This window comes from Taudactylus pleione, unplaced genomic scaffold, assembly GCF_031769625.1.
Source record: "Taudactylus pleione unplaced genomic scaffold, aTauple2 ptg001597l, whole genome shotgun sequence".
In the NCBI taxonomy this organism is placed as follows: Eukaryota; Metazoa; Chordata; class Amphibia; order Anura; family Myobatrachidae; genus Taudactylus; species Taudactylus pleione.
In genome coordinates, this window is record NW_028285994.1 from 40,556 (window position 1) to 53,577 (window position 13,022).

Below are 13,022 nucleotides of genomic sequence, written 5' to 3' on the forward strand. Positions count from 1 at the left end.
TCCATGAATGCAGTGATAACACGGACCTGACAGTGTGGTAATTAACGTAAATCTGAGGCGTCCCTCATTGTTCAAAAACGTAGGGGACAGCAGGCAGACAGCTGTTATAATGGACCTGGATCTCTTGGGTTATGGCGGGGTCTCATCAATGAGCCGAGCATAGAGAGTGGGGGCACAATTCACAACTGCGCGTGGTCATCTCACACATTTGGCCACACGACCCCTCAAGTATCAGAATTCAAAATCCCTAATGGCGGCTAATGCTGGTTACACACTGTACACTATAAAGCTGTGCAGATACTGTATGCGCGCCCACACTTCCATGGCAATACCGTAAGATACGCGCAACGTTACATCTAGTGTAGAGATGAAGACCTGATGTGTGACTGTAACCATCAAGCGCACCGATATTTCCCCGGTGTTATGTACATGCAGAATCTGTGCTTTGTACAGGACGTATTTCAGACTTATGGTAAATCTACAATAAGGGATCCCCACAGGCCCATTTTAGGTCTACTTGCCCTTACAGCACTGTGTATACCCCTAACCCACCTCGCTGAGGGCATGAAGCAACAGATGTGAGAGATGTGCGCACATCTACCCAGCGCTAATGCCTCCAACTATAAATCGCCTCCCAAGTGATTATTTACTTTACTAATACCCCTATCTTCTGCCACCAGCGCTCTGTTACCCCCCCTGCCAGAACGGAGGGAAATGTATTGATGTCAACAAGTGTGTGTGTCCCAGTGGGTGGCTCGGTGCACGCTGCCAGATAGGTAAGGAAACATGGCCCGGTAATAGATAAGTAATAATAACTCATAGCTGATAGATCAAAGCAGGCTGCCTTCTATTAGGATAACTGTGCACATCCAATCTAGTTATAGCACAGTGTCAGGCGAGGAGTCATGTGATATAGATATGGCACAGTGTCAGGCGAGGAGTCATGTGATATAGATATAGCACAGTGTCAGGTGAGGAGTCATGTGATATAGATATAGCACAGTGTCAGGTGAGGAGTCATGTGATATAGATATGGCACAGTGTCAGATAGGTGAGGAGTCATGTGATATAGATACGGCACAGTGTCAGATAGGTGAGGAGTCATGTGATATAGATATGGCACAGTGTCAGATAGGTGAGGAGTCATGTGATATAGATACGGCACAGTGTCAGGCGAGGAGTCATGTGATATAGATATGACACAGTGTCAGATAGGTGAGGAGTCATGTGATATAGATATGGCACAGTGTCAGATAGGTGAGGAGTCATGTGATATAGATACGGCACAGTGTCAGGCGAGGAGTCATGTGATATAGATATGACACAGTGTCAGATAGGTGAGGAGTCATGTGATATAGATATGGCACAGTGTCAGATAGGTGAGGAGTCATGTGATATAGATATGGCGCAGTGTCAGGTGAGGAGTCATGTGATATAGATATGGCACAGTGTCAGATAGGTGAGGAGTCATGTGATATAGATACGGCACAGTGTCAGATAGGTGAGGATCATGTGATATAGATATGGCACAGTGTCAGATAGGTGAGGAGTCATGTGATATAGATATGGCACAGTGTCTGATAGGTGAGGATCATGTGATATAGATATGGCACAGTGTCAGATAGGTGAGGATCATGTGATATAGATATGGCACAGTGTCAGATAGGTGAGGAGTCATGTGATATAGATATGATGCAGTGTCAGATAGGTGAGGAGTCATGTGATATAGATATGGCACAGTGTCAGATAGTTGAGGAGCCATGTGATATAGATATGGCACAGTGTCAGGTGAGGAGTCATGTGATATAGATATGGCACAGTGTCAGGTGAGGAGTCATGTGATATAGATATGGCACAGTGTCAGATAGGTGAAGAGCCATGTGATATAGATATGGCACAGTGTCAGGTGAGGAGTCATGTGATATAGATATGGCACAGTGTCAGATAGGTGAGGAGTCATGTGATATAGTTATGGCACAGTGTCAGATAGGTGAGGAGTCATGTGATATAGATATGGCACAGTGTCAGGTGAGGAGTCATGTGATATAGATATGGCACAGTGTCAGATAGGTGAGGAGTCATGTGATATAGATATGGCACAGTGTCAGATAGGTGAGGAGTCATGTGATATAGTTATGGCACAGTGTCAGATAGGTGAGGAGTCATGTGATATAGATATGGCACAGTGTCAGATAGTTGAGGAGCCATGTGATATAGATATGGCACAGTGTCAGGTGAGGAGTCATGTGATATAGATATGGCACAGTGTCAGATAGGTGAGGAGCCATGTGATATAGATATGGCACAGTGTCAGGTGAGGAGTCATGTGATATAGTTATGGCACAGTGTCAGATAGGTGAGGAGTCATGTGATATAGATATGGCACAGTGTCAGGTGAGGAGTCATGTGATATAGATATGGCACAGTGTCAGATAGGTGAGGAGTCATGTGATATAGATATGGCACAGTGTCAGATAGTTGAGGAGCCATGTGATATAGATATGGCACAGTGTCAGGTGAGGAGTCATGTGATATAGATATGGCACAGTGTCAGGTGAGGAGTCATGTGATATAGATATGGCACAGTGTCAGATAGGTGAGGAGCCATGTAATATAGATATGGCATAGTGTCAGGTGAGGAGTCATGTGATATAGATATGGCACAGTGTCAGATAGGTGAGGAGTCATGTGATATAGATATGGCACAGTGTCAGATAGGTGAGGAGTCATGTGATATATATATGGCACAGTGTCAGATAGGTGAGGAGTCATGTGATATAGTTATGGCACAGTGTCAGGTGAGGAGTCATGTGATATAGATATGGCACAGTGTCAGGTGAGGAGTCATGTGATACAGATATGGCACAGTGTCAGATAGGTGAGGAGTCATGTGATATAGTTATGGCACAGTGTCAGATAGGTGAGGATCATGTGATATAGATATGGCACAGTGTCAGATAGGTGACGAGTCATGTGATATAGATATGTCACAGTGTCAGATAGGTGAGGAGTCATGTGATATGGATATGGCACAGTGTCAGATAGGTGAGGAGTCATGTGATATAGATATGGCAAAGTGTCAGATAGGTGAGGAGTCATGTGATATAGATATGGCACAGTGTCAGATAGGTGAGGAGTCATGTGATATAGATATGGCACAGTGTCAGATAGGTGAGGAGTCATGTGATATAGATATGGCACAGTGTCAGATAGGTGAGGAGTCATGTGATATAGATACGGCACAGTGTCAGGTGAGGAGTCATGTGATATAGATACGGCACAGTGTCAGGTGAGGAGTCATGTGATATAGATACGGCACAGTGACAGATAGGTGAGGAGTCATGTGATATAGTTATGGCACAGTGTCAGGTGAGGAGTCATGTGATACAGATATGGCACTGTGCAGGGTTGCCTACCCTCCCGATTTTAGCGGGAGTCTCCCGTTTTCTAACTAACCCTCCCGCTCCCCCGCAAACACTACCTAAACTCCCGATATCTTTAACCCCCTTGGACTGCGCATGTGCAATCCGGACCGTTGGGGGGCGGAGTCTGCGGGGGGGACGTCATGACGCGTGACGCCATGATACTTAAAAGCCGGCCACCGCGGGGTTGTGGGTAGCGGTGGCCGGCTAGTCAGGAACGTGTGAGCACACGGAGTGTGATTGGGGCTTGGTGCGACAGCGGAAATAGGCGGAGCGGAGCCAGCAGCGCTGCACTGTGTGTGCAGACTACAGACAGGTGTGTGGCCTACAATATAATCATAAACGGCCAATCAGACCTCTGTCATATATATACACTGATGTGGGCTGGGTGCTGAGACTGAGTGTCACAGGCATTAACTGCACATTGAAAGGGCACTCACTGACAGCCAATAAATGGATAGCTGTCAGTGAGTAGCCAATAAATGGATAGCTGTCACTGACAGCCAATAAATGGATAGCTGTCAGTGAGTTGACAATAAATGGACAGCTGTCAGTGATAGGCAATAAATGGATAGCTGTCAGTGAGTAGCCAATAAATGGACAGCTGTCAGTGAGTAGCCAATAAATGGATAGCTGTCAGTGAGTAGTAATAAATGGATAGCTGTCAGTGAGTAGCTAATAAATGGATAGCTGTCAGTGAGTAGTAATAAATGGATAGCTGTCAGTGAGTAGTAATAAATGGATGGCTGTCAGTGAGTAGCTAATAAATGGATGGCTGTCAGTGAGTAGTAATAAATGGATGGCTGTCAGTGAGTAGCTAATAAATGGATGGCTGTCAGTGAGTAGTAATAAATGGATGGCTGTCAGTGAGTAGCTAATAAATGGATGGCTGTCTGTGAGTAGTAATAAATGGATGGCTGTCAGTGAGTAGCTAATAAATGGATGGCTGTCAGTGAGTAGTAATAAATGGATGGCTGTCAGTGAGTAGACAATAAATGGATAGCTGTCAGTGAGTAGACAATAAATGGATAGCTGTCAGTGAGTAGTAATAAATGGATAGCTGTCAGTGAGTAGTAATAAATGGATAGCTGTCAGTGAGTAGTAATAAATGGATGGCTGTCAGTGAGTAGACAATAAATGGATGGCTGTCAGTGAGTAGCTAATAAATGGATGGCTGTCAGTGAGTAGTAATAAATGGATGGCTGTCAGTGAGTAGACAATAAATGGATAGACAATAAATGGATAGCTGTCAGTGAGTAGTAATAAATGGATAGCTGTCAGTGAGTAGTAATAAATGGATAGCTGTCAGTGAGTAGTAATAAATGGATAGCTGTCAGTGAGTAGTAATAAATGGATAGCTGTCAGTGAGTAGTAATAAATGGATGGCTGTCAGTGAGTAGACAATAAATGGATAGCTGTCAGTGAGTAGTAATAAATGGATAGCTGTCAGTGAGTAGTAATAAATGGATAGCTGTCAGTGAGTAGTAATAAATGGATAGCTGTCAGTGAGTAGACAATAAATGGATAGCTGTCAGTGAGTAGTAATAAATGGATAGCTGTCAGTGAGTAGTAATAAATGGATGGCTGTCAGTGAGTAGTAATAAATGGATGGCTGTCAGTGAGTAGATAATAAATGGATGGCTGTCAGTGAGTAGTAATAAATGGATAGCTGTCAGTGAGTAGACAATAAATGGATAGCTGTCAGTGAGTAGACAATAAATGGATGGCTGTCAGTGAGTAGATAATAAATGGATAGCTGTCAGTGAGTAGATAATAAATGGATAGCTGTCAGTGAGTAGTAATAAATGGATAGCTGTCAGTGAGTAGACAATAAATGGATAGCTGTCAGTGAGTAGACAATAAATGGATGGCTGTCAGTGAGTAGTAATAAATGGATGGCTGTCAGTGAGTAGTAATAAATGGATGGCTGTCAGTGAGTAGATAATAAATGGATAGCTGTCAGTGAGTAGTAATAAATGGATAGCTGTCAGTGAGTAGACAAATGGATAGCTGTCAGTGAGTAGACAATAAATGGATTGCTGTCAGTGAGTAGACAATAAATGGATTGCTGTCAGTGAGTAGTAATAAATGGATGGCTGTCAGTGAGTAGACAATAAATGGATAGCTGTCAGTGAGTAGTAATAAATGGATAGCTGTCAGTGAGTAGTAATAAATGAATAGCTGTCAGTGAGTAGTAATAAATGGATGGCTGTCTGTGAGTAGTAATAAATGGATGGCTGTCAGTGAGTAGATAATAAATGGATGGCTGTCAGTGAGTAGTAATAAATGGATGGCTGTCAGTGAGTAGACAATAAATGGATAGCTGTCAGTGATAGACAATAAATGGATGGCTGTCAGTGAGTTGCCAATAAATGGATGGCTGTCAGTGATAGGCAATAAATGGATAGCTGTCAGTGAGTAGCCAATAAATGGACAGCTGTCAGTGAGTAGCCAATAAATGGACAGCTGTCAGTGAGTAGCCAATAAATGGATAGCTGTCACTGACAGCCAATAAATGGATAGCTGTCAGTGAGTTGCAAATAAATGGACAGCTGTCAGTGATAGGCAAAAAATGGATAGCTGTCAGTGAGTAGCCAATAAATGGATAGCTGTCGGTGAGTAGCCAATAAATGGATAGCTGTCACTGACAGCCAATAAATGGATAGCTGTCAGTGAGTTGCCAATAAATGGACAGCTGTCAGTGATAGGCAATAAATGGATAGCTGTCAGTGAGTTGCCAATAAATGGACAGCTGTCAGTGAGTAGCCAATAAATGGACAGCTGTCAGTGAGTAGCCAATAAATGGATAGCTGTCACTGACAGCCAATAAATGGATAGCTGTCAGTGAGTTGCAAATGAATGGACAGCTGTCAGTGATAGGCAATAAATGGATAGCTGTCAGTGAGTAGCCAATAAATGGACAGCTGTCAGTGAGTAGCCAATAAATGGACGGCTGTCAGTGAGTAGTATTAAATGGATAGCTGTCAGTGAGTAGCTAATAAATGGATAGCTGTCAGTGAGTAGCTAATAAATGGATAGCTGTCAGTGAGTAGCTAATAAATGGATAGCTGTCAGTGAGTAGTAATAAAAGGATAGCTGTCAGTGAGTAGCTAATAAATGGATAGCTGTCAGTGATAGACAATAAATGGATAGCTGTCAGTGAGTAGAAAATAAATGGATGGCTGTCAGTGAGTAGACAATAAATGGATGGCTGTCAGTGAGTAGACAATAAATGGACGGCTGTCAGTGAGTAGACAATAAATGGATAGCTGTCAGTGAGTAGTAATAAATGGACGGCTGTCAGTGAGTAGCTAATAAATGGATAGCTGTCAGTGAGTAGCCAATAAATGGATAGCTGTCAGTGAGTAGTAATAAATGGATGGCTGTCAGTGAGTAGTAATAAATGGATGGCTGTCAGTGAGTAGATAATAAATGGATGGCTGTCAGTGAGTAGTAATAAATGGATGGCTGTCAGTGAGTAGTAATAAATGGATGGCTGTCAGTGAGTAGATAATAAATGGATAGCTGTCAGTGAGTAGCCAATAAATGGATAGCTGTCAATGAGTAGATAATAAATGGATAGCTGTCAGTGATAGACAATAAATGGATAGCTGTCAGTGATAGACAATAAATGGATAGCTGTCAGTGATAGACAATAAATGGATGGCTGTCAGTGAGTAGATAATAAATGGATGGCTGTCAATGAGTAGATAATAAATGGATAGCTGTCAGTGATAGACAATAAATGGATAGCTGTCAGTGATAGACAATAAATGGATAGCTGTCAGTGATAGACAATAAATGGATAGCTGTCAGTGAGTAGATAATAAATGGATAGCTGTCAGTGAGTAGATAATAAATGGATGTCTGTCAGTGAGTAGATAATAAATGGATAGCTGTCAGTGAGTAGATAATAAATGGATAGCTGTCAGTGAGTAGTAATAAATGGATGGCTGTCAGTGAGTAGATAATAAATGGATGGCTGTCAGTGAGTAGATAATAAATGGATAGCTGTCAGTGATAGACAATAAATGGATAGCTGTCAGTGATAGACAATAAATGGATGGCTGTCAGTGAGTAGTAATAAATGGATGGCTGTCAGTGAGTAGTAATAAATGGATGGCTGTCAGTGAGTAGATAATAAATGGATGGCTGTCAGTGATAGACAATAAATGGATAGCTGTCAGTGATAGACAATAAATGGATAGCTGTCAGTGAGTAGTAATAAATGGATAGCTGTCAGTGATAGACAATAAATGGATAGCTGTCAGTGAGTAGATAATAAATGGATAGCTGTCAGTGAGTAGTAATAAATGGATAGCTGTCAGTGATAGACAATAAATGGATAGCTGTCAGTGAGTAGTAATAAACGGACGGCTGTCAGTGAGTAGTAATAAATGGATAGCTGTCAGTGATAGACAATAAATGGATAGCTGTCAGTGATAGACAATAAATGGATAGCTGTCAGTGAGTAGTAATAAATGGATGGCTGTCAGTGAGTAGTAATAAATGGATAGCTGTCAGTGAGTAGCCAATAAATGGATAGCTGTCAGTGATAGACAATAAATGGATAGCTGTCAGTGAGTAGTAATAAATGGATAGCTGTCAGTGAGTAGTAATAAATGGATAGCTGTCAGTGAGTAGATAATAAATGGACGGCTGTCAGTGAGTAGCCAATAAATGGATAGCTGTCAGTGATAGACAATAAATGGATAGCTGTCAGTGATAGACAATAAATGGATAGCTGTCAGTGAGTAGTAATAAATGGACGGCTGTCAGTGAGTAGTAATAAATGGATGTCTGTCAGTGAGTAGATAATAAATGGATGTCTGTCAGTGAGTAGTAATAAATGGACGGCTTTCAGTGAGTAGTAATAAATGGATGGCTGTCAGTGAGTAGATAATAAATGGATGGCTGTCAGTGAGTAGTAATAAATGGATGGCTGTCAGTGAGTAGATAATAAATGGATAGCTGTCAGTGAGTAGTAATAAATGGATGGCTGCCAGTGAGTAGCCAATAAATGGATAGCTGTCAGTGATATACAATAAATGGATAGCTGTCAGTGAGTAGTAATAAATGGATAGCTGTCAGTGAGTAGTAATAAATGGATAGCTGTCAGTGAGTAGCCAATAAATGGATAGCTGTCAGTGAGTAGACAATAAATGGATGGCTGTCAGTGAGTAGCCAATAAATGGATGGCTGTCAGTGAGTAGATAATAAATGGATAGCTGTCAGTGAGTAGACAATAAATGGATAGCTGTCAGTGATATACAATAAATGGATAGCTGTCAGTGATAGACAATAAATGGATAGCTGTCAGTAATATACAATAAATGGATAGCTGTCAGTGAGTAGATAATAAATGGATGGCTGTCAGTGAGTAGATAATAAATGGATAGCTGTCAGTGAGTAGACAATAAATGGATGGCTGTCAGTGAGTAGATAATAAATGGATAGCTGTCACTGATAGACAATAAATGGATAGCTGTCAGTGAGTAGTAATAAATGGATGGCTGTCAGTGAGTAGCCAATAAATGGATAGCTGTCAGTGAGTAGATAATAAATGGACGGCTGTCAGTGAGTAGCCAATAAATGGATAGCTGTCAGTGAGTAGATAATAAATGGATAGCTATCAGTGATAGACAATAAATGGATAGCTGTCACTGATAGACAATAAATGGATAGCTGTCAGTGAGTAGATAATAAATGGATGGCTGTCAGTGAGTAGACAATAAATGGATGGCTGTCAGTGAGTAGATAATAAATGGATAGCTGTCAGTGAGTAGCCAATAAATGGATAGCTGTCAGTGATATACAATAAATGGATAGCTGTCAGTGAGTAGTAATAAATGGATAGCTGTCAGTGAGTAGCCAATAAATGGATAGCTGTCAGTGAGTAGACAATAAATGGATAGCTGTCAGTGAGTAGATAATAAATGGATGGCTGTCAGTGAGTAGATAATAAATGGATAGCTATCAGTGAGTAGATAATAAATGGATGGCTGTCAGTGAGTAGATAATAAATGGATAGCTGTCAATGAGTAGACAATAAATGGATGGCTGTCAGTGAGTAGATAATAAATGGATAGCTGTCAGTGAGTAGACAATAAATGGATGGCTGTCAGTGAGTAGTCAATAAATGGACGGCTGTCAGTGAGTAGTAATAAATGGACGGCTGTCAGTGAGTAGCCAATAAATGGATAGCTGTCAGTGAGTAGCCAATAAATGGACAGCTGTCAGTGAGTAGATAATAAATGGACGGCTGTCAGTGAGTAGATAATAAATGGATAGCTGTCAGTGAGTAGTAATAAATGGACAGCTGTCAGTGATAGACAATAAATGAATAGCTGTCAGTGAGTAGCCAATAAATGGACGGCTGTCAGTGATAGACAATAAATGGATAGCTGTCAGTGAGTAGTAATAAATGGATAGCTGTCAGTGAGTAGATAATAAATGGATAGCTGTCAGTGAGTAGTAATAAATGGATGGCTGCCAGTGAGTAGCCAATAAATGGATAGCTGTCAGTGATATACAATAAATGGATAGCTGTCAGTGAGTAGTAATAAATGGATAGCTGTCAGTGAGTAGTAATAAATGGATAGCTGTCAGTGAGTAGCCAATAAATGGATAGCTGTCAGTGAGTAGACAATAAATGGATGGCTGTCAGTGAGTAGCCAATAAATGGATGGCTGTCAGTGAGTAGATAATAAATGGATAGCTATCAGTGAGGAGACAATAAATGGATAGCTGTCAGTGAGTAGCCAATAAATGGATGTCTGTCAGTGAGTAGTAATAAATGGATAGCTGTCAGTGAGTACACAATAAATGGATAGCTGTCAGTGAGTAGACAATAAATGGATAGCTGTCAGTGAGTAGACAATAAATGGATAGCTGTCAGTGAGTAGCCAATAAATGGATAGCTGTCAGTGAGTAGCCAATAAATGGATAGCTGTCAGTGAGTAGACAATAAATGGATAGCTGTCAGTGAGTAGACAAAAAATGGATAGCTGTCAGTGATATACAATAAATGGATAGCTGTCAGTGATAGACAATAAATGGTAGCTGTCAGTGATATGCAATAAATGGATGGCTGTCAGTGAGTAATAATAAATGGATAGCTGTCAGTGAGTAGCCAATAAATGGATGGCTGTCAGTGAGTAGCCAATAAATGGATAGCTGTCAGTGAGTAGTAATAAATGGATGGCTGTCAGTGATAGACAATAAATGGATAGCTGTCAGTGATATACAATAAATGGATAGCTGTCAGTGAGTAGACAATAAATGGATGGCTGTCAGTGAGTAGTAATAAAAGGATGGCTGTCAGTGAGTAGTAATAAATGGATGGCTGTCAGTGAGTAGTAATAAATGGATAGCTGTCAGTGATATACAATAAATGGATGGCTTTCAGTGAGTAGTAATAAATGGATAGCTGTCAGTGAGTAGCCAATAAATGGATGGCTGTCAGTGAGTAGCCAATAAATGGATAGCTGTCAGTGAGTAGTAATAAATTGATGGCTGTCAGTGAGTAGATAATAAATGGACGGCTGTCAGTGAGTAGCCAATAAATGGATAGCTGTCAGTGAGTAGTAATAAATGGATAGCTGTCAGTGAGTTGCCAATAAATGGATAGCTGTCAGTGAGTAGCCAATAAATGGATAGCTGTCAGTGAGTAGCCAATAAATGGATAGCTGTCAGTGAGTAGCCAATAAATGGATGGCTGTCAGTGAGTAGATAATAAATGGATAGCTGTCAGTGATAGACAATAAATGGATAGCTGTCAGTGAGTAGTAATAAATGGATAGCTGTCAGTGATAGACAATAAATGGATAGCTGTCAGTGAGTAGTAATAAATGGATAGCTGTCAGTGAGTAGATAATAAATGGATAGCTGTCAGTGATAGACAATAAATGGATGGCTGTCAGTGATAGACAATAAATGGATAGCTGTCAGTGATATACAATAAATGGATGGCTGTCAGTGAGTAGTAATAAATGGATGGCTGTCAGTGAGTAGCCCAATAAATGGATGGCTGTCAGTGAGTAGCCAATAAATGGATGGCTGTCAGTGAGTAGCCAATAAATGGATAGCTGTCAGTGAGTAGCCAATAAATGGATGGCTGTCAGTGATAGACAATAAATGGATAGCTGTCAGTGATATACAATAAATGGATAGCTGTCAGTGAGTAGCCAATAAATGGATGGCTGTCAGTGATAGACAATAAATGGATAGCTGTCAGTGATATACAATAAATGGATAGCTGTCAGTGAGTAGCCAATAAATGGAAGCTGTCAGTGAGTAGCCAATAAATGGATGGCTGTCAGTGATAGACAATAAATGGATAGCTGTCAGTGATATACAATAAATGGATAGCTGTCAGTGAGTAGCCAATAAATGGATGGCTGTCAGTGATAGACAATAAATGGATAGCTGTCAGTGATATACAATAAATGGATAGCTGTCAGTGAGTAGCCAATAAATGGATAGCTGTCAGTGAGTAGCCAATAAATGGATAGCTGTCAGTGAGTAGCCAATAAATGGATGGCTGTCAGTGAGTAGATAATAAATGGATAGCTGTCAGTGAGTAGTAATAAATGGATAGCTGTCAGTGATATACAATAAATGGATGGCTGTCAGTGAGTAGTAATAAATGGATGGCTGTCAGTGAGTAGATAATAAATGGACGGCTGTCAGTGAGTAGCCAATAAATGGATAGCTGTCAGTGAGTAGATAATATATGGATAGCTGTCAGTGATAGACAATAAATGGATAGCTGTCAGTGATAGACAATAAATGGATAGCTGTCAGTGAGTAGACAATAAATGGATAGCTGTCAGTGAGTAGATAATAAATGGATAGCTGTCAGTGAGTAGATAATAAATGGATGGCTGTCAGTGAGTAGACAATAAATGGACAGCTGTCAGTGAGTAGTAATAAATGGACAGCTGTCAGTGAGTAGCCAATAAATGGATGGCTGTCAGTGAGTAGTCAATAAATGGACGGCTGTCAGTGAGTAGTAATAAATGGACAGCTGTCAGTGAGTAGCCAATAAATGGACAGCTGTCAGTGAGTAGATAATAAATGGACGGCTGTCAGTGATATACAATAAATGGATGGCTGTCAGTGAGTAGATAATAAATGGATAGCTGTCAGTGAGTAGATAATAAATGGATGGCTGTCAGTGATATATAATAAATGGACGGCTGTCAGTGAGTAGTAATAAATGGATGGCTGTCAGTGATATACAATAAAGGGATAGCTGTCAGTGAGTAGTAATAAATGGATAGCTGTCAGTGATAGACAATAAATGGATGGCTGTCAGTGAGTAGTAATAAATGGATAGCTGTCAGTGATTAGTAATAAATGGATGGCTGTCAGTGAGTAGTAATAAATGGATAGCTGTCATTGATAGACAATAAATGGACGGCTGTCTGTGAGTAGTAATAAATGGATAGCTGTCAGTGATAGACAATAAATGGATGGCTGTCAGTGAGTAGTAATAAATGGATAGCTGTCAGTGAGTAGTAATAAATGGATGGCTGTCAGTGAGTAGCCAATAAATGGATAGCTGTCATTGATAGACAATAAATGGACGGCTGTCTG

General features: G+C 40.7%; 1 protein-coding gene across 1 annotated transcript in view; it reads left to right on the top strand.

Annotated features, from left to right (window-relative positions):
* Positions 1–13,022, top strand: part of LOC148442166 (uncharacterized) — a gene marked incomplete at its 5' end in the record, with an annotated part of 101,308 nt that overhangs the window by 34,853 nt on the left and 53,433 nt on the right. The window contains one exon of the mRNA XM_088464130.1: positions 681–776. Within this exon, the coding sequence (XP_088320256.1) occupies positions 681–776 (96 nt within the window). The remainder of the gene's footprint in view (positions 1–680; positions 777–13,022) is intronic.